The 27,197-nt window shown below is 38.7% G+C and overlaps 1 protein-coding gene and 1 long non-coding RNA gene across 13 annotated transcripts in view; one reads left to right on the top strand and one right to left on the bottom strand.

The window, feature by feature from the left end:
• Positions 1-26,723, top strand: LOC309656986 (uncharacterized protein; the record flags this gene model as incomplete). Its single annotated transcript, XM_082453980.1, has 3 exons — positions 1-61; positions 3,793-4,394; positions 25,923-26,723. The coding sequence occupies 3 exons, from the start codon at positions 1-3 to the stop codon at positions 26,088-26,090; spliced, it is 831 nt and encodes a 276-aa protein (XP_082310106.1). The 3' UTR covers positions 26,091-26,723.
• Positions 1-27,197, bottom strand: part of LOC309658226 — a 477,715-nt gene that overhangs the window by 85,040 nt on the left and 365,478 nt on the right. The window contains exon 3 of one of the 12 annotated variants that reach the window (XR_014262101.1): positions 19,621-19,634. The exons of the other annotated variants lie outside the window; for them this stretch is intronic. This is a non-coding gene — a long non-coding RNA (uncharacterized lncRNA). Of the gene's footprint in view, positions 1-19,620; positions 19,635-27,197 lie in introns of those variants that run through there. 12 annotated transcript variants of the gene reach the window in all.

Raw genomic sequence — 27,197 nt, forward strand, 5'->3', positions numbered from 1 at the left:
ATGATTCTATCTAACTTTGCCTACAAATTCATAGTCGTCCTCAAGAGCATCCAGAACTCTGGTTGGATACCATTCCATCCTGGTGATTTATTTCACTTTTGTCAGTTAGGACGAGTACAACCCTTGCATTTTTCTTTCTTTACTTTAGCGTAGTTGGACTGCTTCATAACAACATTTGTATCCAAATATCCTCTTCAGTAAAATATATCAGAATTTTGATTTATTCTCTTTTCTATCTTTTATTCATCCATGTACTCATGTTTGTAAGTCCAACTGATTCTTGGCTGGCTTTCTACCAATAATAAAAGAAAAAAACAACAACCAGAAAGTCCTTAAATTTTTTTTTTTTTTTTTAGCATTCCTTTAACTCTACAAAGCGATTTATGAATTTCATCTGTCTTACCATCCTTTAGGACAACATTTTTCTCACAGACTTTTGTTTTTGGCCAAAATAAAGGGTTCCGTGGTGAGCTGGCATGGGAAAGACTACATTCTTATGCGTACTTACTCTGTGCCCCCCATACCCTACCCCCAAAGTAGGTTAGTGATTCATAATTCACAGTGGCATTTTGAAAGATTCTGAGATGTACTGCATAAAGAATCTAATAGATTAACTTTGACCTATTCACCCCCCCCCCCCGCATAAACACCTATCATCATCCCATGAGCTAATGTTGGATAGGACACCTCTGTGACCTTTTGGTTTAGGAGTTTCCTTATTCTCTTTTGGTCAGTCTTTGTGTGTTTCGATGTCCTTCTCTTTTTGTCTTTGCTTATTTATTTCATTGCTAGTTAGACTTGCTGGGTCTTTTTTCCTTTTGCATTCTCAATATTAATTTGAAAATTTTGTACTTGAACTTTCTGTAACACATCTTTGAAACGATTCCTTTCCTCTTTCTGTCATCTGGTCTCTGAGTGATTGTCTTTTTGTTTTCATGTTTCTTTAGAGTGTTAGCCCTGGATTGGGTCAGATAACTTATGGGGAGTACTTACAATGAGTTTTAGGTCTTGTACTTGTGAATATTTCTTTTTTCCATTTATGCTTTTCCCATACTTATTTTTTTGATAGGCTTCTGTGACCCAAGTTGAAATTTTATAATAATTTACTTTGAACAACAGAATAATTTTTGTTATCTTTCTGTATTCTATATTGAAATGGTTATTTTCATACTTTTAATAAGAATGCTACTTTGGTACTACTGGTGGTTATAATGGTTTCAGCTGTTTTTTTAATTTACTTAATAGTTGATGTAAGATTTTTAAGCTTCATTGCTTGTGATAGGGAATTAGCAACTAAAATAGTATGTTAACATTTATCTTTTCCAGTGAACCTACTCAGAAATTCACTTTTCCTTCACAGAATTTGTAACAGAACTTCATATTGCCTTGCAGTGCTTACTGCATACAACCTATGCTCTTGTTTCTGCTTGCAGGCTCTTGCCAGATGTCATTTTGTCAATGACACCCATTCCTACCACTGCATTTGAAGTTGCAGACCTCCTTCCCGACACTACCTGTTCCCCTCTCTACTTCATTTTTGTCTTTTGTGTTGATCAATATGTAACAAACTATGCATTTTATTTATTCATTGTGTTTGTTCTCCTTTAATACAAGGTGAACTCCCTGAGGGCAAGTGTTTTCATCTGTTTGGTCACTGCTTTACCTCTACTGTCTAGAACAGTGTGACACATTATGGATGCAGAGTAAGTTTTTTATTGAAGTACAGTTGATTTACAATGTTAATTTCTGCTGTACAGCAAAGAGACTCAGTTACATATATATGCATTCTTTCTCATACTTTTCCATTATGGTTTATCACAGGATATTGAATTTAGTTCCCTGTGCTGTAGAGTAGGACCTTGTTGTTTATCCATCCTATATGTAATAGTTTGCGTCTGCTAACCCCAAACTCTCAATCCATCTGTCCCCCACTGAATTCTTGATTTAAAAAAAATTTAATCTCAGGAGATGTAGAAAATGCATTCCATAACATTCAGTATCTATTCATGATACAAAATGAACAGACTATCATTAGAAGGTATAAATATTCAGCAGATGTGATATTTAATGGTGAAACATTGAAAACATTCTTTTTCAATATTGGAAACAAGATAAGACACCTTTCACCAACAAGATAAGATAATCCTTCTTTGCAGCATTATATAGGAAGTCTTACACAGGAAGAAAAAGAAGAATTCTTAGCATTGGAGAAGAAGAAACTGCTATCACTAGTCATTGAGGATATCTTGTCCCTGTAGAAAAACCAAAAGAATCTACAGATGAAGTATTCGAATGAATAAAAGTGGTTAGCAAGTATACTGCAAACAAAATCAATATACAAAATCAATTGCACTTCTGTACTCTGCTACAACTATTTAGAAAAGGCAATGAGATACCATTTATAATATTATCACAGTTATAAAGTACCTAGGAATAACTCTAGCAAGAATAGGCAACAACTATATGGAGAAAATTATAGAACAAAGACACTTAAGAAAAACTAAAGGAATGGAGAAATAAATCTTATTTCAATAGAAAATTTCAATCTACAGAAGATGTGATTCTCCCCAAATTGTTTTAGAGATGTTATGACACTAAAATGAATTTCCTTCACCTCCCTCCCCCACATAGAACATGCGAGCTGATTCTTAACAGCAAATGGAAGAGTGAATTGGGGATTTTTGACCTACTAGATATTAAGACTCGCTATTATAAAACTCTACCAATTAAGACAGCATGGTACTGAGCAGAAATAAAAATAGATGATTGGAAGAGATTAGAGAAGCCAGGAGCACAGCCGTTACATTTATGGTAAAGAGGAATATATAAATATATATGTATATGTTTTGGGGGTCAACCTTTAAGTTCTCTTAGCAAATTATAGTTATACATTGCAGTGTTATCAACTAGTCACCATGCTATACATTAGAACCTCAGAACTTATTCATCGTACAGCTTAAAGTTTGTAGACTTTATTTTTTTAGAGCAGTTTTATGTTCACAACAACATTGAGTGAAAGGTACAGGGATTTCCCATGTACCCCCTGTTCCCACATATGTATAGCCTCCACCATTATCAACTACTCAGCAGAGAAGTATATTTGTTACAATTGATGAATCTACATTTACACTTCATTAGCACCCAAAGTCCATAGTTTACATTAGGATTCACGCTTGGTGTTGTATGTTCTATGGGTTTTGACTAATGACATTATCCACCATTATGGTATCACTTAGTTGGAATCAAAGAGTATGTAGCCTTTCAGATTGGCTTCTTTCACTTAGTAATAAGCATTTAAAGTTCTTGCCTATCTTTTCATGGGTTGATGGCTTATTTCTTTTTAGTGCTGAATAATATTCCATTATCTGGATGCACCAGTTTGTTTACCCATTCATCTACCGAAGGGCATCTTGGTGGCTTCCAAGTTTTGGCAATTATGAATAAAGCTGCTATGAAACATCTGTGTCCAGGTTTTTGATGTGGACATAATTTTTCAACTCCTTTGTGTAAATACCAAGGAGTCCGATTGCTGGATCGTATAGTAAGAGTATGTTTAGTTTTGTAAGACACTGCCAAACTCTCTTCCAGAATGGCTGTACTATTTTGCATTCCCACCAGCAATGAATGAGCGTTCCTATTACTTCACATTCTTGCAAGTATTTGGGGCTGTCAGTGTTTGGATTTTCATTTTTCTAATAGGTAGGAGCATTGTCTTTAATTGGCGGGGGGAGGGGGGGAATAAAGGAAGTAACTCAGATATTCATTAATATCAATAGAATGATCTTGATTAAGCATGGTCAGTCCCTGAACTAGTGTCCTCCCGGACTGGGGAGTGCAGCGCGGGGCGGGGACTCGCAGAGAGGAGAACAGCGCATCAACCCCAGCGGGAGGCGCGCGGGTCTCGGGATGCGGAAGGTGGGCCGGCGCCGCGCTCCTCTCCGCCCCCGCGAGCGAGACGGTCACGTGCAGCGGAGGGGCTGACCTCCGCGGGCGGGCCTGGGAGGGGCGCCGCGCCGGTGGTTCAGGGTCGCCCGAGGCCAGGCGCGAGGCGGGCACTCGCGCAGCGCGGGGCGGAGTGCGAGCCGGGGCCGGAACCGCCGCGGGTGGGGAAGGGCGGGGAGGAGCCTGGGAGCGCGCCGGCCGCCGCAGGGGGTGGGGCGGGGCGGAGCCGCGGCGCGCGCGCCCGTCGGAGGGGGAGGGACAGAGCAGCCATTGGGCGCGCTCAGGGTGGCCGCTGCGAGCGTGGGGCGAGCGTGGACCGCGGCGCGGCGGTGCGACTCCTTTCCCGGCCCTTCTCCCCGTCCCAGGCGAGGGCACCGTGTGGCGGCGGCGGGGCCGGCGAGGCCGGAGGAGGCGGCTGTGCCCGGGCATGGTGGTCTGGGGCAACGCGGAAGGTGAGCGACCCCCGGGCCGGCGGTGGGGGTGGGGGTGGGGGCGGGGTGGGACTGGCCTCGCGTCGCCGGGCGGCGGCCCAAGCGCGGGCGGCCTGAGGCGGGGCGGGGGCGGCGCGCCGGCCCGGCCCCCGCTGCCCTTGGTCTCGCGGCCTGGGCGGCCCGCGAGAAAAAAAAAAAAGAACTTAAAAATTGAGAGTTGCATATATAATAAAATGGCATGAAACTATACACAAGCATTATCCCAAAACCAGTTTGCTGGTTTTGATACTGTAATATAGTTAGGTAAGATGTAACCATTGGAGGAAACTGGATGAAGCATACATAGGACTTCTCTGTACTATTTTTGCAACTTCTTTTTTACCTCTGATTTTTTCAAAATGAAAACAAACGTCAACAATTTTAGTGCTGTTTTCTTGTAGATGAAATAGTGTCCCGCCATGAAAGCAATGAATTACTGATAAAAACCGAGGGCTACATCTCAAAAACATCATATTGAATAAAAAAGCAAATAGCATAAAAAGATATAGTATAAAGCTCAGAACGTACAACCTAAACAATATATTATTTAGAGATATGGCTATGAGAAAATTAACAAGAAAAGCAAGTGAATGATAAGACACAAACTTGAAGATAATGTTTATCTCAAAGGACTAATGGAGGGTATGTGAACAAGAAAAGGGATTCAGGGTCCTCAAAGGTGATTGTAATGTTCTTTTCCTTAAATTTTTATTAATCACTATTTTATAACAACTCTGAAGTCTTAAAAATGTATAAACCTGATCTTTAGCATTTAATAATCACCTTTATTGAAAAGAGTAAAATTAAGTGAAAGGTGAATAAAATTCAGCAACATTAAACATGTTTGATAGAGCATATAATTATAAGAGCATCTAAGAGAAGATTGGGTTCTAGTTTAAATTCTGGTCTGACTAATTTGGGGTTAGTAGGTTTTGGTCAGTGGTTTTTGAAGGGCGGTCCCTGGGCCAGCAGCATTAGTACCACTTAGATATTTGTTAGAAACGTAAATTCTCAGACCTTACCCCAGACCTACGCTCTTGGGGAAGAGCCCAGCACTCTCTATTTTAACACAAACCCTCCAGGAGGTTCTGATGTGCACAGACTTTTGAGAGTCACCAGGAAGTTCAACTTTCTCACCCATAAAATTAGAAGATAAAACTAGATCAGTGTTTCCCATAGTGTGGTAGATGTAGTACTGATCATGTGCAAGATGTTTTTAAGTGATAGACACATCACCATTTAAACTTTTATTTATTGTAATGTTTGTTAGACTAGGACAGATAGCTTACCAAACCCGTAAGTTCACTGATGTTGTGTCATACATTGCTAAGTTAAAAAGAAAAGAAAGGAAAGGAATCAACTTAATGTAAATATAAATAATAAGGCAAAATAGTAAGGTATGTATAGCAGAAAGTAACACAGCACTGTAAATCAACTATACTCCAATAAAAATTTAAAAAGTAAGGTGATATGAGACTATCACAAAATTCCTGGGGTTAGTTCTTAGATATTAAAGTTTCGGTAGTCCTGAAGAGGATCAATCTTGAAAATATTTTCCATTCTAAAATTCTGAGACTTCATATGCTTGCTTTTCTTACAGATCTGCCTCCTTAATTTTGCTTTTTAAAATTCAAGCTAATACGTTAAAAATTTAGTCCACACAGCTTGTGTTGGGAGAGGAATGGCCTGTTACTGTGCTTTTGTATTGGGGGATACTTATCTGAGATTGAAAATTTAACCATAGTTAATGGAAAGTGTGGATAATTCACATGCGAATCATTAAAATTAAATATATTAAGGAGAAATCTGTTTTGAAAACATAATTTAATTTTAGAAGCACTTTCTTTCACTACGTGTAGTATTTATAGTGGAATAGGCAGATGGTTTTATGTAAGGAAATGAAATGAGGTTTGTGGACAGTAAGAAACATATTTTGATAATTAGGGATTTAGACTTTGAAAAGTCTATACAAGTTATAAACAGCTACAACATGACCGGCCCTTTTGTTAAAAAGTAAATTTATTTATTTATTTATCTTTGGCTGCGTTGGGTCTTTGTTGCTGTGTGTGGGCTTTCTCTAGTTGCGGCGAGCGGGGACTATTCATTGCGGTGCGTGGGCTCTAGGCGCGCGGGCTTCAGTAGTTGCGGCACTTGGGCTCAGTAGTTGTGGCTCGTGGGCTTAGTTGCTCCGCAGCATGTGAGATCTTCCTGGTCCAGGGCTCGAACCCGTGTCCCCTGCACTGGCAAGTGGATTCTATACCACTGCGCCACCAGGAAAGCCCATGACTGGCCTTTTTAACTGGCATTTTAAACAGCTTTTTGGAGATGTAGTTCACATACAGTTCACCCACTTAAAGTGTACAATTCAGAGGTTGTGTATAGCCAGAGAGTTGTGCAGCCATCACCGTGCACAATTCTAGAACATTTCATTACCCCAGAAAGCAACCCTATATCCATTAGCAATTATTCTCCATTCCCTCTACACTCTCAACCCTAGGCAACCACTTATCTACATCTTATTTCTATGGATTTGCCTATTCTGGGCATTTCATATAAATAGAATTTATATTTCATATAAACATAGTGATATGTAGCCTCTTGTGACTGGCTTCCTTAATATAATATTTTCAAGGTTCATCCGTATTGTAGCATGTATCAGTACTTTATTCCTTCTTATTGCTGAATAATATTCTGTTCTATTGATATTATATGTCACTTGATGGACATTTGGGTTGTTTGCACTTCTTGTCTTTTATGAATAATGTTGCATGTATGAACATTCATGTACAAGGGTTTGTGTGAAAGTATGTTTTAATTTCTGTTTTATACCTCGGAGTGGGATTTCTGGGTCAGATGATGACTGTGTTTAACATTGTAAGGAACTGACTGGATCTAAAATGCATTCTCATTTAAAGCAAAGTACAAGTTTGCTGAAAACTTAAATACATTTCTGTTCTAATTTATAATAAGGTACCAATTTTGTTTGTCAATGGTTTTATTACAGAATATCTCTCTAAAATGATATTTGGCAAAAATCATCATTAAAATACATGTTTTTGAAAACAGCAGCTTACAAACGGCTGTTCTACATCACAATTTATCATCATTTATCCAAATTGTCACATCTTCTGTGACATGGTTCTTTCTCTGCATATTTTATCGCTGCCTGTGTCATTTAGCATTTAGGGGAAAAAAATGTCATGGAATCTGCTTCCTGAGCTGATGAGTGAATTCAGATTGTTTTGGTTGACTTTTACAAATAAATTACATGTTAAGAAACTGATGGTAGTTTTTTTTCTAAAATTCTCGTTTCAGCAATAATAACAATCATACTTCTAAAATAAAAACATAACATTTTGTAGTCTAGCTGCATCTGACACTTGATATTTTGCTGTGTTGCCCTATTAATATTTTGAAGTTATAAGGAGAGATACTATTTTGTGTAATGAGAATTTATGTTCAGTAAATTGTTAATATTTGACTTTGTCTTACTTTCTTCTAATGCTTTCCTAAAGGCTTATGTACTAAATTACCTACCTTTAGATTTCTTTTTAGGAAAGGTGTTCAAGATATTTCTTTTTCATACCTACTTGTGAAATGAGGTTTTTAGCACCTCTTTGTTATGAAGGAATATTTCTGAAAAAAGTAAGATAAACAACTAAATGCAGTGAATAACTGAAGTAATAGAGAAGTGGTAGTATAGAAAAAAGATGCTCCTCAGGGAAGAGAAAGAAAAAATACCAGTTGGACTTGAATGGATAAGATTTATTTAAAGCCTTTCATTGCTGCATGAAAGATAAACAAAAAGAGTAGTAAGGCAGCATGAGGCATTCAGTGTCCTTGTAAAGAAGACAAGAAATATCCTTAATCTCTGAATCTATAACTATATGATTCTACACATAGATCAGCTAAAATCATCCTTTGTTTTATTTCTAGTAGGGATAAGCTGTTGTATGCACAATATTGTAATGGATGTTTGTAGTGAAGACTTGAAGCATTTGGATCATTTGGGAAGTAGACTCAGACAGGGTTTAGTGTGTAGAATACTTGTAAGCATGTGCCCTTGGGAACAACATAGTGGGAGGGAGGCAGAGGCGTCAGGATTGGGCAGAAGCTTACGTCAAAGTGTCTCCTTGGCCAGCCTTCCAAGAGAGGTTTGTTGATAGCTTGGATGTGGGGTATGACAGAAAGAGGTGTCAGGATGATTTCAAGGATTTCAGCCTAACTAACTAGAAGGACGAAGTTGTCATCAACTTCATCCTTTGAAAGGAGGTTTGGTGGAGAAGATCTGGAGTTAGTTGGGCCTGTTAAACGTTCGAGATCAGTAAAACATCTATTGGCAGAGGATGAGTTGGTGAGTCCATATGTGAAACTGGAGCTCAGGAAAGAGGTCTGCAGTATATATAAATATGGGGGTGGTCAGCATAGGATAGATGCTAATTAGACCAGGAGACTAGCTGAGACCACCGAGTGAGCATGTGTAGACTGACTTGAGGATGAGACAGGGCTGAGTCCTGGGACACTTCAGCGCTTAGAAATTGGGGCAAATAGGGGAAACCAGCGGAGGAGACTGGGATGGAGCCCCAGGACCCAGCACACTGCTTAACAGCAGTGGGTAGTAGATGTTTATTTAGTGGATAAATGTCCAAAGGGGAGGGAAAATAACATGGGACAGTGATGAATTTTATTTCTCCAGGTAGAATAAATTAAAAGGTGAAAAATAGGATCAACTGTTATCTATCTCATCGGTGAATGGGTGGGGAGTGAGTCATGGAAATTAGAATAAAAATAGATGTGTTCTTTTCTATAAAAATCGATGTGTATACATATAAAATAGGAACCGTTCCTTTTAATAAACTGAAGTATTTTTAATGCAGTTACTTTCTTTTAATCTTTATGGTACCTATTGTGCTTGTGTGGCTAATTCTTCGAGAAACTGTATAAAAATGTCCCTTGTGTATAGAGATGAATCCAGTTCTTCAGATTGATTATTTCTGTTGTTTGTGAATATGCTTTAAAGTAGCACATTAAGTAGTTGAAACTCATTTGAGAAATTATCCTATATTTGTATCTCTCTTCTTTGTACTAAATGACAGAAGAATTTCATTTATATATTTGCTTCCATATATTTGATAATTTACAGTAGAATTTTCAGTGTTCTTCATGGTTAAAATTGGTACTAAAGGTGATTTGGAAATTGTGTTGAGCATGTATCTTGCTAAACTATAGAAGACAGACATTTTCTTCAAGGATTTTATATTCTAGGTGAAGAAGTTAAAACATTTATGGAAAGGTACATAAACAATTTTCTTGGGAAAATATACAGTTATGTCATTGAAACTCTGAGTCCTGTCTTACACTGAGCGGGACATTTATTAAAGAATAGACTGAAAGTAGAAATATCTGTAAGCTTGAATTTTGACAGAATGAAAGAAGAATACAAAAATCAAGCTCACAAACTCAGCTGCCTTGATGTGGATGAAGCTTCTGTGAACAGACAGCTACTGTCCTTGAATAATAGTTCACATATCTTTTAAAGTGAATTAAGCTTTGGTTGTATTGGACCTGACCTGTCGGTGAGAAGGAGATGGCTGAGTCCAGGGAGGCGTGTGAGCTTTCTCAAGACAGACTAGAGTCGCTGGTGACTGAGACAAGTAGTGAAACGTTATTTCAAGGGTTGAAATGTGAATAGGAACCAGTGATTTAACAATGCTCATCTCTAACTTTAAGCCTTTTCTTGAGCCAGAAACCTTGGTTTTTTATGAGAGTTTGAGATTCCCTGAAGATACAACCTAGGTTGGACAGTTACCCAGATCTATTATATATTTAAGCTCAGGAAAGTTATGTGAACTGTGTTACTGCTTCTTGTTTTTGTGAATTTTTGGTCCAGGCTTTCAGAAAGACCTGAGCTGAACTCTAGGACAAAGCTTGTGGTGACCACCATTGCTGTTTCAAGCCACTGTCCTCTGTGTTTCTTTCTGTCATTCAGGAATTTTGTTGTCATAGCTCCTCTGTTACTGACTTGTGTGTGTGTGTGTGTGTGTAGGGGGTGTCCTTCATTTGTAAATTCTGTAATCTTTGGACCTTGGATGGAGATGGTAAATACAGAAGTCTTAGAATAGAATTGGTCCCAAACTATTTTGAGAGAAAACACAAAGCATATTAAAACTTACATTTTCAATTAAAGCATAGGGAAACCATTCACAAAAAGGGTGCAGAAGTTGATGCTGTTGTTTATTGTGTTATATGCTGGTTATAGACCTTCATTTTACGGTTATTTCTCTGAAATGCAGTAAAAAAAACCCCAAAAACCAAAAAACAATGCGTAGCACCATAGCAGCCCCTATGAAATGAGGCATATGCTGTTTCTAAGACTCACAGCATGTTTTTCTGATACTGTGTTTGCCCGTAAACATGTTGATGGTAGGTGCTGTCTGAGGCAGGGGCGGTTTTCCTATGGAAATCCTCTCTTGAACATACTGGTTTCTGATTCCCCTTGAGGAAGAACGAAGCTCCTTTTTGCTTCCTTAGCAAATTTGATACTTCAAGTATTAATAACATAGCCAGTGGTTGATATGTATCTTGATGACTTACAGGTCATCATGATGGCTGCTCTGTCATAAGTTGCTGTGGTTTCAGAGTACGTTAGAACTCTACGCAGCGTTTTGAGGTGGGAGGGAGCTGAGGTGTAATGAAAGAGAAATTCCCTGCACAGCAGTGGTGATGCCTTAATGATAAAATCATCTTGCTCGGTCTCAAAATCACTGGGTCTGCCAGCAACAGCATTAGATGTGAAGTCTGACCTGGGCTTACATTTTGATTTTGCCACTAAAAGCGTTATGACTTTGCCCTCAGCACTTCTGCGAGTCTAGAGGAATGTTAATTACTAAATTAAAACAAATGTATGAGATCCTTTTGATGGAGTAGAGTGTAATATCTGCTGAGTGCCCCAATATACATTCAGCCCTCTAGAGGAGAAGACTTATAAGTGGTAAAGAGTAGGCTGCTTTTGGAGAAGGAAGCGTGAGGTGAGATGGCAAATTTGGGAATACGTTTTCTAAGGAAGGCCTTGGAGGAGGCCATCATTCTGTAAACCTGAACTTGAGATACAGCAGTGTCCGTTTTGGGGATAGGAGGTCTCTGGGGCATTTATGATTGGGAGTGTGTGAAAATACTGATTCAGAGCCACGAGACCCTGTGACATTGGCTGCATCTAACCCAGGTCTTTTTCATTTAGGGCCCCAGACTAGGGAAGCTACAGTTATCTTCTGAAAGATAGTAAAAAAGATGATCTTGCTGCTCTTAAAGTGAAAGAATCCAAATTTTGGTGAAGAAATGTTTTAGGGACAGGATTGCCCCCATGTTTTTAATATCACTCTTGACTGATTGTTTATTTCGCTTCTTATTTGGGGAAAAGGATATGGAAGTTCAGGTTGGGAAAATTACTTGGAAGAGTTTCTTAAGAATAACCTCATTAGATAGTTTGTGTGTAGATGTGAGAATAGAGTTTTCTTAGAAACAAATGATTTTTTTTATAGTTCAAATATTTTATTTTCCTTAAAGATAGGAGTAGATTTTATAGTTTGAGACTCTTGCTATTATTTAAGCAATAACCAATAAATGTGAGTAAGTAGCAATTATTTAGGAAGAATGATATAATGATGAACTATTGGAAAATATAAAAACTATAGATAGCATTGTGGAATTGGAAGGGACTTATCACCTGATTTGATAGACAGTTTCTCTCATTATTCAGCCTCCTCACTGTAAAATGGTAAAAATATTAGTTGATCCAGAGTTATTTTAAGGAATAAAAGAGAATTTATTCATTCAACAATTATTTATTAAGTGCTTACTAGGTGCTGAGGCACATGCAGGTTCAGAGGATGTGTCTGTGTATTAGAAAGAAGAAAATCCTGGCCTTCATGGATTTTACTGACTAAGAGGCAAGAGGCTTTACCCAGTGATGACAAACGTGATGAGGGCTTCCAGTGTGCTCCCTGCAGTGGTGTTTTAGACTGAACACAGTGCCTGATAGTTGCGGTAGAAGAAGACTAGCACCAGTGTGTCTTGGATGCAAAGTACACCCATTATCTCATTTAAATCTCACACCAGTTCTATAAACTAGGTCTAGTTTCCCCCCTTTTACAGCTGAGCAATGTTGTGTTCTTTTAGGTCTGTGATCAAATCATGGTTATTAAATAAATTAATGAGTAAACTTGGACCTAAAGTGTGGTCCAAGGTCTTCAGCCAGATAGTGGCAGAGCTGGCACTAGGACTGGTTTTGACTCAAGCTCAGGGCTCCTTTCATTGTACCACATTGCCCCTCAGAGCGTGCATGGGCAAATAATTGTATGTACCATGGTAGATAGGAAGAGTGCACAGTTTCAGAGATCCCATACTTGCCAATATGAAAATCATTTCACACAGTACAAATAATAACAGTGAAACCAGGGCTGCTGGCATCCTCAGTTTTAATTCCCATCGCTAGTTACATTCAGTTATCCAGTGAGATGGACTTTGAGCTGTGGATTTAGTGTATTAAGTAATAGGATCCAACTCGAAGTTTTCTCTGGCAAGCTATTGGCTGTGAAGTAAATTCAAGGCTATTCATCCAAAACGTAAGGTGTCCTGAAGTAGATGTATATGTCATCTTGTCTAATGGGTGGGTTGTGTGAGAGATTTTTCTTTCCAAATTGAGTCATTGGAGACCATTGCTCCTATTACTGCCTTTGAAGTCCTGCAGCTGGTGAACCTTTGGTAGTTGAGATTTCTTTCTCAAAAAACAAAAACCAAAAACATGTATTATAAGTACTTGTAGTCTAGTTGTGTGTGGGTTACGTGTCTTAATTAGTAAAGTTCTAGTGAATGTCTTGGGATTTTATAAAAACTTCAGTAATAACAACTAAAAATGAACATTTCTGATCCTTTCTCGTGACCCCATAATCAAATCCAAGTCAGTTTCTACTCTCTGCCTGCTATCCTCCAACTCTGAACCACCTTGAAAATACTTGTTTTTTCTAAACATTGTTAGTTTAGGGAGTTACTTGGAGTGAGAGAGTCTCTTTCCTTTGGCTTCCTTTGGGTCAGCAAAGCAGAGGAGTTAGTTTTGGAGGGTTCTCCTTCTATGCATCATCAGTTTTAGTCCTTGGCAACGTCTCTAGTCCCAAAGAAATGATGTGGGACTCCCCACGTCTTCCAGAATTTTTAGAAGGCATGTGATGTATTAACAGTACCTGCGTCTCTTCTGTAATTCATTTGGGCTCTGCAAAATGCCAAAGTGTATCTAATAGAGCAGTACAAGACATGTGCCTATTTTCTTAAAAGTCAACCTTAATTTCGTGTCACTCCAGTCTGCCGCTGGTCTACCCGATAATTAGGATTTTAAGGCTTATGAGTAGTTAGGGGCGCTCCTAGTCCAGAAAGGAGATGCAACTGAAAATATGACATATATTGGCACTACCACTGCAGTGCTTTGGGTTTAAATATTCATCAGACAAAACTAAACTCTATGAAATGAATGCCAGGATAGACCAGTCTCATCCTGATTTCCTGTCTGGAGTCTATTGCTATAAAAGGTGTATATGTTTACAATTCCTGCCCCTAATAGTCCCTTGCTTCTGTAGAGCAGTGTTTCTTTCCCAAGCACTTAAATATGTTTGATTTTACCCTTGCACCTGTCTTTTAAGGCAGACACACTCAAGTTGACACACAGTTTTTCTCATGACAAGGACCAGTTGTGATTTATGGCCATTTACAGGATGTCAGTGATGTGGAGAGGGTACATTTTGAGCGAACAAGGCTATATATGTATATCCTTTCACTTGGCAATAAAGAACATGGTAAAAAGCTGTTTTCTTCTCAGTGAAGAGCCCTTAGGCTAACTTCCTATAATGTTCACCTAATGTGTTACTATGTTCAAGTCACCTTAACAAATATTTCTTGAGTGCCTGCCTCCTGCAAGGTATTCCACTGGCTGAAGTGAAAGTTTCTGTGAGAAGCCTGATGTATAGAATTTGGAAGTAAAAAAATGCAGTGTTAGTGTGGGTCTTTACTGCTTTAGTTGAAAAGAAAGTGTTATGAGGTAACCTGTCTTTTCCTTTATGAATTTGGCTTGTTTAGTAAGAAACATATTAACCAAAGATGAAAGGTAGATTCAGAAACATTTATTCACTTTTAATATGAGTGTAAACTTTTATTTTCACCAGAAATTCCTAAACACCTTGATGATAATAAAGTACAACCCTGATTTTGGCTTTTAGGGCCAAGGATAAAAGATTTGTAGACTTACTGAAGAGTAGATTCTATGAAAGCACAGACTCCTGATAAACGCTGAGTGCCCTGTAGTCCTCTAGATCAGCGGTCCCTAACCTTTTTGGCACCAGGGACCAGTTTCGTGGAAGACAATTTTTCCACGGACGGGGGGTTGGGGGTATGGTTCAGGTGGTAATGTGAGTGATGGGAAGCGGCAGATGAAGCTTCGCTCGCTCCCCGCCACTCACCTCTTGCTGTGCGGCCAGGTTCCTGGGGGGTTGGGGACCTCTGCTCTAAATAACTGTCCTAAAAGTGGAAGAACCAGTCTTTTTGTTGGTGAGGACCCAGTGGCCTCCATCATTGTAACTACTGTGATAGAACCTGTAGTGTGCGATTGAGAAATAATTTAATACTGTTGACAGGGGTATTTGTTGCTTATTTTGTACATTTGCAAGCAGTTCTTTCTTCCTCATGATACTCCTTGCATTAATAGTTGAGCGAAATGACATGATGAGTCAATAAGACTGCTTTCCCTGTGACCAGAGTGGTCAGGACAAGTCAAGGTCTAATCAGACATTTTCATTTCATTAAGTTGGACTTTTGCCAGAGCCTTTTGGAAGCCAGCATAACACTTGTTCTTGCAGGTCATTGGCCCAGACACAGTCACATGATTACACCTCCATGCGAGAATGTCTGGGAAATGTTGTTTTATAGTCTTGTTTCGGAATAAAAATCAGGGTTCTGACGTTAAGAAAAAGGCTACTGCTGAGCTACCCCAATTCGTTTCCCTACCTCCGATTTCTTCCTGATACTTAGATGGAAGATCTGGCTGTATTCCTTTTCTTGAACTCTGTGTGGCATACTTGGGTACTTCATGTCCTAGTCTTTCAACCTGAGAGGAGGATCCTTCAAGTTTTTGCAGCTTTCAGCTCCATGAGCTCAGTAGGAGTATCCTTGAAGCAAAATAAGAACAGGGTGTTGCATGCTCTTTTTTTTTTTTTTTTAATTTCAGATTTTAATGATCAATTTTAGTTATCTATGCAAAGTGATTCATGCAGATCATAAAATTCTTAGAGGAAAAGGAACCCTGGGACAGAAGACATGGGTCCACTGAGGGCGGTAGTCATGGTTTGCAAATAAAAATTGTGACTGCAGCCAGAAGAAGGAACAGTGGGTGCTGAGAAAGGAAATGACAGATAACCATTCCTAGAGGGTTTATTTGGCTTTTTAGAAGTAAGTAAACGAAAAGTTCCCTCTAGTTTGCTGCTTTGAGTCTTCCCTTTGAACACATCATCTAGGCAGAGTTGACATAGATGGTTCTTTTAATTTAAAATCTCTGTAGTCTTCAAACAAGGAGGCCCCATCCCATGCAGGCAGTCTCATAGATGGTTGTACAGGAATTACCCATCTGTCTTCAAGAAAGGGAGTTTCTGATTTCCTTCTAAGAAAAGGATTTGCAGGATGTGGTGGGAATGAGGTGAGTGAGGCCTTCAACTTCCATGCAGTTGCAGACATCTTGGAGGCAACTTGAACTCTTTGGATCATACTTTAATCCCTGATACCTAAGGATGGCGATCCTAATTTCAGCATCTGGGTGGTATTCATGAAAGACTTCTGGTTGAATAAGTTAGGAAGGATGCTCATATGAATAAACCTTATTATATGCCCCAGTTTCTGGGCAGCCTGCAGTACCGAGTTCTGACCTGGGATGAGGATGCCTTGTGTGGAGCTAGTGCCACTGCAGCTCTTAAGTCTCATCCAAGATGGTTATTTTCCATGTGCTTCTGAGTAGCTGTTTCTTTGGCTTTCTAATAGCATGGATACTCAGCGTAATCACAGACTCCTAGATATGGAAGTATCTGAATGATAATGTAGTCTAATCTCGAAAGAAATGAGATGAAAGAGGCCAAGTGACTTGCTTCAAGGTATCTGGTAGAAAAACTGGTGTTAGAACCTTGGTTCCGTGTTCTCAGTCCAGTGCTGTCTTGCAGCGCACTGCATTTCTCAGAGAAAATGAGACTAAATGCGGTGTTTTTCTGTGTCCTCCTTTGCTCCTGGTACTTAACAGACCTGGAATCTACTCATGTATGTGTCAGGTTTTAGATCAGCAATAGGCTCACTGATTATGGAAATAATTGGGGAGATGCGGTATGTGTGAAAGTTTCAGGTAAGCGAGGCAAGGGGTTGTTGTGGTGGATTGGGAGATGTTTGCCAGTTCAAATCACATTTGTGCAGTGCGTGATGGGACTTGGGGCTCTTCTTTCTGTAGCTTATTAACAGATAAGCTGTTTTGCTGCTGGAGCTGCTGAATCTACAATAGCATGAATCAGCAAGAAGGAGGTGTGATTAGTCACGTGGACTTAGGCCTTTCCCATTGCCAAGGCTTGATATATTCACATCTTCCACTTTTTTTTTTCCTTCCGGTTTTACTGAGATATAATTGACATACAGCACTGTAAAAGTTTAAGGTATATAGCGTAGTGCTTTGACTTACATACATCATGAAATGATTATCACAGTAAGTTTAGTGACCATTCATCATCTCATATAGGTACAAAATTAAAGTAGAAAAAAAAGTGTTTTTTTCTTCTGTTTTTTCCTCTTTGTAGAGGCTCATCACATGGAATGATAGCATGTTTAGTCTTCTGTGTTACACTTGGTTTAGTCCACGTAATTACATGTAATGTAAAATTACATACAGTGCAAATCAGTCAAGAGGCTATCTTTCCTTCCTCCATCTCTGAGACATGGGTGACCACAGGAGGCCACTCTGTTGACATTTCTTGCTCTTGTCGTGGCCCTGTTGCCAATCAGTCTAAAAAAATATTTTTCTGTGAATTTCTTGTGAAGTTATTTACATGAAAAGTTTTCTAAACGTGTGTAATTCAAACTTGATTCTTTGTTTAATGCCAGTGTAATTTTTATTGACTAGAAAAACAATTATATGAATTCTAGATTTTCCCGGGAAATCTATAACATGCAGATCTGAAGTTCATATGGGACCTCTGTCTCCTCGTGAGCCCTAGGTAAGGTACAGTGAGGATGGATAAAGGAAGGAGTGAGTGATGCTTCATTGAGGAAGGTGAGCAAGGTGGCCAGATAGGTTTGTTTCATGACAAAGAGTGTGATTTAAGCACTTACATTCTTTTGAAAACATCTCTTTTCACCATCTCCCTATCCTGATATCACAGGAAGAAGGAAAAAACCAAACAAACCTGTTGCCTCATTTCCTAAAGCAGTGATTCTCAAACTTTAATGAACATGCAAATCACCTTGCCTTTTAGAAGACTGCCGACTCTGATTTAATAGTGGTGGGGCAGTGGTTCTCAAAGTGTGTTCCTCAGAGCAGCAGCTCTGGTTCCGCCAGCCGTGTTAGAACTATAAATTCATGGACCTCGCCTGACCTGCTGAATTAAAATCTCAGAGGATCGGCCTCAGAAACTGCTTTTACACATTCATCAGGTGATTCTTGTGTACCTTGAACATTTGAGAATCACTGCCATTGAAGCTATTCTCTTGGGATCTTCCCAGGCCCCTGGTATTTGCTACTCTGTGATTGGGCCTTGGTATTATTCCCTTGCTATTTAGCAATTGAAACTTTTGGGCAGAGATGTTACTTGAGGCTCCTGACTGGATGTTGGTGTCCAGCAAGTTAACTGGCTCTATTAAAGTATGTTTCTTAGTCCTTCACCACTCTCTCTGTTATAACCCTGATACTTTGTAAAGCAAAGATGCCATTTCATGGAATCATGAACATCAGTACCATGGCTAGACACCATACATAACATGGCGATTGGGTAATACCTTAAAAGGTAGACTGAAAAAGAAACCGACGAAATAAAACACCCCAGAAGAAAATGCTCTTGTAGATTTTCAGGGGTTTTACATCTTAATATCAACTGAGTCCCAATTCACAGATAGTTTCAATCATATTAATAGCCAGTGGGCGTTGTTACCTAGGTTCTATGCCTGCTTGGTTCAGATGAGTGCAACCATGCTTAGCAGTGCCTTTACCAGTGTTGCCATTACTGGTGAAGGAAGGCTATTTTATAATAGGGATTGGATTCTCTCAGAAGTCAGTTTTCTTAAGGTATTTGCAAAGGATGAATGTTACCTCCTACAGTGTTTCAAGAGCTCTAACTTTAATTTTCTGGAAGTTTTATTGATTTCTTCCAGAGGCTATAGCTGGAGAAATACGCACTGTATGTTTGTCAGATTGGTTACAGGGTCTCCAATATAGGTGGGCTGAGGTTGTGTTTGTGCTTTTCCTCTGGGAGGTTTTTCATCTTAGAGAAAGGATCCATGTGTTTTGTGAATCTCTATAAAGCAATGAGAGGAGTTCAAAATTTATTAGAGTATTCGACAAGTGCTCCAAAGAGGGATATTTGGGCACAAGGTCTAGATGCTAATGTATTATGTTCTTTGAAAACAGCTTAAATGTAAGTACATATAAGAACCCTAGTTAAGATTTAAGGGTAATGCTGTAAGATCTCTCATAAAGGATTCACAAAAAGTGCTGCAAGTTTGTAACCTTTCCAGAAGCAATACAGTGTATGTTCACCCCTCATTTGCAACTTGAAGAAATTTATCCAGTTTATGCGGAAAATTGAAAAGAAGCAGATGCTTATTCCTAAGCTAGAGTTTTGAAGGCCAACAATTAAAATAAACATGTCTCTGCCAAAACTTGAACTAAATTAAAAAATTTAGCATATAAATTAAAGCTTACTTAAAACTAAATTTATCAAGGAAATACATTTGTTTTGCATTACTGGTTTCAATGATTGTGAAAAGGCTTCATTTTTATGGAACACTGAAGATTTTTCAAAGTTTCCAACAATTTATTAGACAATTGCACCACTGAAAATGAGTTACGAGTGTCTGGCTTAAATGTATGAACTATTAGCACATCGTTGATGAGCTTAGAGAGAGACGTTAAAGCAGCCATTATCCTCCTGCAGGTTCATGTTCCTATTCCCAGGGGACTGTAAGAAACTGGTTTGTAGCCTGAAAACAGATAAAGCTATGGGCTGAGGATATACGTAGCATCTCTTCTCTCCTATTCGTTTGTTCTTTCTCTTGGGAATCTGAATTTTGGGACATTGCTGATGAATTGCTGTCAGGCATGGGTACTCTTAGTTTATTGCCATAGAAGAAGAGAGAGATTACTTCCTTGTTTGCAGTACCTGTCTGCTCTAGTCCTGTCTGTACAGTGTTTCCTAATTAATATTCCCTAAACACCTACCTCATAACTTTTTTTCATTTACTAAATATTTATTTAGTTCTTGTTTTCCCAGCTTTCTTGAGGTATAATTGACAAATAAAATTGTATATATTTAAAGTGTACAAACTGATTTGATACACCTAGACATTGGGAAATACTTGTCCTGATGAAGTTAATTAACATTTTCATCACCTCACATAGTTCCCCTCTACCCCCATACCCTTGTTTTTTTTTTTTTTTTTTTTTTTTTTTTTTGGTGGTGAGAATGCTTAAAGTCTATTTCAGCAAATTTCAAGTATACAAGACAGTATTATTAACTACTGTAACCATGTTGTACATTGGATCCTCAGAACTTACTCATATTCTTCTTAAAAGTGAAAGTTTGTACGTTTGACCAACGTTTTCCTGTTTCCCTCATCTCCCAGACCCTGGCATGGACCCTTCTATTCTGTTTCTATTAGTTCAATTTTTTTCTTTTTTTTTTAAGATTGCACATGTAAGTGATACCATGTAGCATTTGTCTTTCTCAGTCTGACTTTTTCCATTTAACATAATGCCCTCCAAGTTCATTCATGTTGTCACAAATGACAGGATTTCCTTCTTTTTTATAGCTAAATAATATTCCATTGAATATATATACCACATATTCTTTCTTCGTTCATTGATGGACACAGGTTTCCTTATCTTGGCTATTGTCATAATACTGCAGCGAACATGGGAATGCAGATATCTTTTTGGGATACTGATTTCACTTCCTTTGGATATGTATCCAGAAGTGGGATTGCCGGATCATTCGGTAGTTCTATGTTTAACTTTTTGAGTAACCGCCATACTGTTTTCCATAGTGACTGCACCAATTCACATTCTCACCCACAGTGTACAAGGGTTCCCTTTATTCATATCCTCATCAAGATTTGTTATCTCTTGTCTTTTTTCATAATAAACATTATAATAGGTAGTGAGGTCATATCTCATTGTGGTTTTGATTTGCATTTCCCTGATGATTAGTGATGTTGAGCACCTTTTCATATATCCGTTGGTCATTTGTATGTCTTCTTTGGGGAACTGTCTATTCAGGTCCTCTGCCCACTGTTTAATTGGATTTTTTTTTTAAATTTTGCTATTGAGGCATATGAGTTCTTTGCATGCTTTGGATATTAATCCCTCATCTGATAGGTAGTTTGCAAATGTTTTCTCACATTCTATAGGTTGCCTTTTCCTTTTGTTGGTTGTTTCCTTTGCTGTGCAGAAACTTTTTAGTTTGATGTAGTTCTACTTGTTTATTTTTGCTTTTATTGCTTGTGCTTTTGGTGTCAAATCCAGAAAGATATGGCGAAGACCTATGTCAAATAGCTTACCACCTATGTTTTCTTCTAGAAGTTTTATGGTTTCAGGTCTTACATTTAAGTCCTTAATCCATTTCAAGTTAAGTTTTGTCTATGGTATTGTTTCGCATGTGGGTATCAATTTTCCTAACACCAGTTATTGAATAGACTATCCTTTCCCCATTTTGTGTTTTGGCCACCATGGTCAAAGGTTAGTTGACTGCATATGCATCCCACATAACTATTTTCCTGAAAACTTTCATTTACTCCTGTTTGCTGTGCCAGGATTCATGGCCCTCAGTTTACTGTTCTATTTTCATTGATCCCTAATCATCACTCCGTCTGCTTCAGTCAGTCCAGTGATTTTCCTTCTTCCACCACATCTCAGGTTCATGCAAAGTAGCTTCTTGGGCAGAGTTGCCTTTTCTTTCTAAACAGGTCCAGTCAGATCATCACATATGACTGCTTGTACATATAGAGGAAGGCAGACTATCAGGAGAAAACTATTTTAGGATTCTATGTTATAAACATTTTAACTAAAAAACTTTTAAATTTAACGAGTTCATGCTTCTTAAAAAGAAAATGCTGAACACAATTTAATCCTTTCCAGGTAAATTAGAGTGACATTATACACAGTAAAAATAAGTTGCATTGTAGTGATTTCTACTAGACAGGTAAGGTATTAAGGACTAGTTGTCTGATCCTACATTGAATAATACATCTTGCAGCTGATATTTGTTTTTATAATGAATGCACACGTGTGTTGGTTTAAATTGCTGTGTTGAGATTAATGTTCTCAGAAATTATTTCTACATGACCAGGAAGTGGTACATTTGAAGCCTCTCCTGTACCATCTTGAGATTAAAAAAAAAAAATAAGAACTTTCTTTTATTTCCATTACTTAAGTTTATTTAAACTTGTGTTTAAAAAACAAAATATCTTCTCAAATCCCCAGTCATATTTCCATGCAGCTTGGTTCTAAGAGTCCTGGAAACAAAGAACAGTATCAGTCCAGGACCTTTGCAGGAAATGTCCTCAAGGTCACTAGTGCATCTTAGGATGTTAGCCCAAGGGCCAACTGGGATATCAGGCCACATTGAAGAGATACTTTAATTTGTAAGATTTGTTGTGACCGTCAGACAACATATGTCTTTTGACTCCATTAAGGAATGTGTGAAGGCACAGCACTACTAATGCTACATTAGCTATCTGTCTTTAACTTTCAAAAATAATTTGAAAGCATTTTTAATGCCATTTTTCAGACGGCGAAAAGAAGTGCAAAGAAGTTAACTTGGCCAAATATAAGTGAAGGAGACGTGATTTTAGCTCGAGAACAAATGCTTTGTCTCATTACTGTACTGCTTCACTATAACAATCAAGATGTGGAGATTTCTAAAATTTTCACCATGAATGTTAAGAAAACACTAGATTGCATGATGTGTTACAGAAACACCCACTAAAATCCACTGAAGTAAGAAGTTGTGAATTCTCTCTGTACTTTGATAAATTCCCCTTGGGAGCACACCGGTTTGGAATCAAGAACGCTTGGTTCTAGTCCTAACATCTCCATTCTGTGGGTCTCAGTTTTTAATATTAAAACTCTCCAAGGTCCCTTCTTAGTGCAGTGATACATGCCTATGGAATTGGGGCTTTTTGCCTGCTTTATGAAGTATTTTAGAGCCAGCTGGCCTGGCACTTTACACTGGAGGAAAAAGTTGCCATTAAGGTCTTAAATTTGTCCCGTGTAGTAAAGACTGAAGGTGAAGATGAGAAGTTTTGTTTTCTTAGGTTTTGTTGAAGCAGGCTGCTACTGACTGCTGCCCTGGGATGCTTGGGATTCGTCATAGGGCCGGAGGCTGTGCCTGCCGGTCTGGCAGTGGGCCATCCCGGCGAAGCACAGCACAGGGGCTGGTGTGCGCTGCCACGTGAAGTATTAGATAACTGCCCAGAAGAGCTGCCATACATGCAGAGGAGGGGGTATTCAGGGCTGCCCATGGTAGTCATAAAATGATAGATATGAATCTAATCTTAGAAAAGCGAGTTGAACTCCCTCACTTTTAGTTGGGGCTCAAGGAAGTGAGGAAAGTTGTGCAAGTTTGTACCTTTAGTGTGAAAGTTGAGGATGGAATTCGGGTCTCCTGACTACTTATCTAACTCACCACTTACACTCATTTATGCTAAATACCATGCCTCCTTTTGCTCCCACAGGAATATATATGGTCACTTGGTGAATTTATGTTCATTTATTTCATGTACAACCTGAAATGCCTCTTCTTGCTTATCAAATCAACATAAAGCACTTGAAAATTGGATTCAAGCTTAGACAACAGACACAGTGACGTATTAAGATCATTTTATGCCGTATCATGATGATTTTTAGGGAGTTAATTAATTTCCGCTCAAGGAAGCATAAACAGCAACTACATGCAGGTAAAAGACAACAGACAAAAAGGTAGCAGTAAATGGTTGCCCTTTGGGTTCCACAGGGCTTGTGTTAGATAAGGTCTTACTTTGCACAGTTATGATGCGGTAAAGAAGTATACTCCCCACTAGTAAATATTTCAGAGATGCTAAATTGGGAAACTGGCAAATTTCAGGTATGAATGGATGAGTACAATGTGCTCAATGAATAAGGAATCAAAAGGAATCAGAAGGAATCGAAAGAATGTAGGCACCTTAAATGTATTCAGGTACAAAGAAATCACCACAAACGAGACCATGATGGAGGAGAGGTACTGGCTTGTCAATAGATTTGGGTTTGCAGTTTGGAAACCACTCTGTAAACTCCACAAAAACTAATAATTGTGCTAATAACCTTGGTGTTGATGATCATAATCTGGGTATTCAGATTTACTGGCATGACATTATGCAAATCAGTTAACCTTTCTGAAAATCTCATTCCTCATCTGTGAAGGAGTTGGATTAGAATATATTTCCTGGCTTAAATAACCACTGTTGGACAAAGAATCTTATAATTAGTATCTGCAGCTCTTCAGGAGGAAAAAATATTAACGATAATTGATAACTTCAATGAGTAACTTTATTTCTTTGAGTTACGGGATAGTCATGCTTTTTTCAGTCGTCATAGATACTCCCCATCGCTTAAGACTATAAATATATGAGGCTTGAACACACAAAGGAAACTTAGAGATAGTCCACCCCTACTCGAAATTTTATTCTTAAGGGTGGAGAGGCCTTGAATTACAAAGTGACTTGTCTAACTGGTTAATGGTGAAGCCCAAAGGACTAACAAGGCTTCACAGTTCTCCACACACAGGGCTCTTTTCTCCTATAGGAAAAGGGGTAAATAGGTTTTCTTTCTCATGCCAATTCAGGTTGATTAGTAAGGCCTGGCTGTTGAGAAAGACTGTGGAACTGAGAGCCAGGTACTATAGAAAAGACTAATGTTATTGCTTAGGACTGTTTGCTATATAAACAGAACAGGGAAGTCACCTATATGTTTGCCACCTCCTCTCAAAGCTATGGTTTACACATGTTCCTTGAGGTTAAACTTTGAATATTTCTTCTGCCTTGCTTTTTAACAACCATCACTCACAATATTAATTAATGTTGTCTAAGGTATTTCACTCTAAGAGACGGCCTATGTCTCAGTGGACCAAACTTGGATTTGGTCATTAGGAAATACGTCATTCTCAGTGCTTGGATCCTCATTGGGTTTTCTTGAGCTGTTTCTCATTTCTGACGCTGCTAAATGTTTTAGACTTCTCCATTAGCATCATGTGGCCTGTCTGACTAGGATTTCAGGCTGCCAGGGCAGGACCACAGCTCTGAGTACAGGCTGGCTGTAGTTTTGTCCCTGATTATAAGACCATGGAATACAGTAGGAGAGGAGCGGCAGATACCTTGTCCTTTGTGGTTCCGACAACTTAAGTGCAATTCTTGGCAGCCTAGTTTTAGACTCTGATATGGGCCTTTTCTCGTATGATGTTGCAGGAAGCTTTCTCCTGCTGCTGACATGTTCTGGCTCCTTGGTTTACTCAGAGGAGTGGTGAAGGAGACATACCTCAAGCCAGGAGCCGCTATGTTGGCCCTTATGCTCTACTTTCTATAACTTTGCAGGATTTTGGAAGAAAATGAGAATATACTCTGGAACTGGAGATACATATACCCACACGTAGATTCATATATATATATATTTTCACTTCTTCAGGTCTTTGTCCTCATTCCTATCATCTGGAATTGTTTTGAAAGAAAAACGCATATTACCCTCATAAGGAACTAGAGTTTAACTTCGGAAACTTATAACACATTTCTAAAAGACACAAAGTGTTCTCTCTTTTTAGAACTGTTCAAGTGCAAGTCAGATTTGAGTTCAAATGGAATGAAATGCCTGTTTATTTCTGGAAGCAAGTTTAGTTCTTTTCTAGTCCAGATTCTTTGTTTTACAGATGAAAAAATGGAAATCCAGGGTCTAGGAGGGTTAAGTGATATGCTCGGTGGTACATTTCAGAAGAAACAGAATAGGAAAAAGAATCCAGAACTTGCCAATTTTTGGTCTCACGCATTTTATCTCACACCGCACTACTGCCTCTGGGTTTAGAATTACAACAGTTTGGTTTCCTTTTAAACTGATGACTTAGGTTTTTGTTAAGGTTTGATTTACAGTTTAGTAAAAATTTAATACTTATGTTCATTTTGGGTTTTAGCCAGTCAATACTATTCTAGAGTTTTATTTTTATTTTCTTTAAGCCTGTAATGGGCATTGAGGTCTCCCTGTGGTCTCTGGACTTCTCTCTCGGCTTTGAAGATTCTGCTGTTCCCTGCTCCATCTCAACTTATGCATATTCTCAACCACAGGGGAGTCTGGAACATGCCAGACATTATGGTGAGGCTGTTACAACGCTCACCCCGGTCTAAAACGTAAGCCACAGGAGACACAGACTTCTGGTTCCGCAGAAAGCAGGTGTTACAGGTAAGGAAGGGAGCATAATGTACAACAGCCAGATTTGAAACAGCTCTGCTCAGATTTCATATTCCCACACTCCCTCTAATTTACAGGCTTCTGTTCACAGGTAGTTTGAAAACCTGTCTGTACCAAATTTAAATATTCAGTGACTTGCCTATAACTAATCATACTTGAAATTAAAAAAGCATGTGTGAATAAGCAATAGCACTAACTAGTACTCACAGGGGAATATTCCAGCTATATTACAATGAGACTTTTGGCAGTAAAAGCACTCAAGTACTGTTTCTTAAAATGTAAGGATTAGGTGTTCTTGAGGTAGAAAAGAAAAATCTATTCTTTGCAGATGGAGGGGACAATGAAATGGATTCACTAGCAGAGTCACTTTTATGGAAATTTGGATCTGTACTGTGAAATTTTAGTGTTTAAACAAGATCAGAGGCCTTGTAGGATGATTTTTTAACATGCTGGATTAGAAACACCAGACAGAATTGATTCCCAGTAAAATGGAAAACGTCCTGAATTAAAAAGGGGCCTCAAAAAAAAAAAAAAAAAGGAGCCTCACTTGGTAACACTTAATTTTCTAACATGAGTGCTCCAAACTCTTAATAACTATTTTAAAACACTTGATAATTTCATGTAAGATAAATCTTGCGTAAGAATTAAAAATGGACAGCGTATATGAATTTGGTGAGACTGAGCATACAATGTGGATTTGCCTTGGAAAACTTGGGCAGTTTTTGAGATGATTGAAGTTGAGCGTCTGTTGCAAGATATCTAAGTGAACTCTCCCAAAGCATTTCCTGGAAGCATTTGCCCAACAAGTAATCTTCAAACAAACGAACAAACATACATACCCACCATTCCTCTATTCCGTGTAATATAACCCATGGACCAACAAGAATAAGCTTATTTTCTACTTGTACAGTTTTTGGGTGGTGCTGCTTTTCCTAACCTTCTCACCATCTGTGAAGACATAACGTTCATTACTCTCCAGCATCACTTTTAACAGCATCATCTTTCTTTTCGTCCTTTCTCCTTCCCTCCCTCCCTCCTCCTCT

Source organism: Balaenoptera physalus, assembly GCF_965194825.1.
Source record: "Balaenoptera physalus genome assembly, chromosome: 3".
NCBI classification, from domain to species: domain Eukaryota; kingdom Metazoa; phylum Chordata; class Mammalia; order Artiodactyla; family Balaenopteridae; genus Balaenoptera; species Balaenoptera physalus.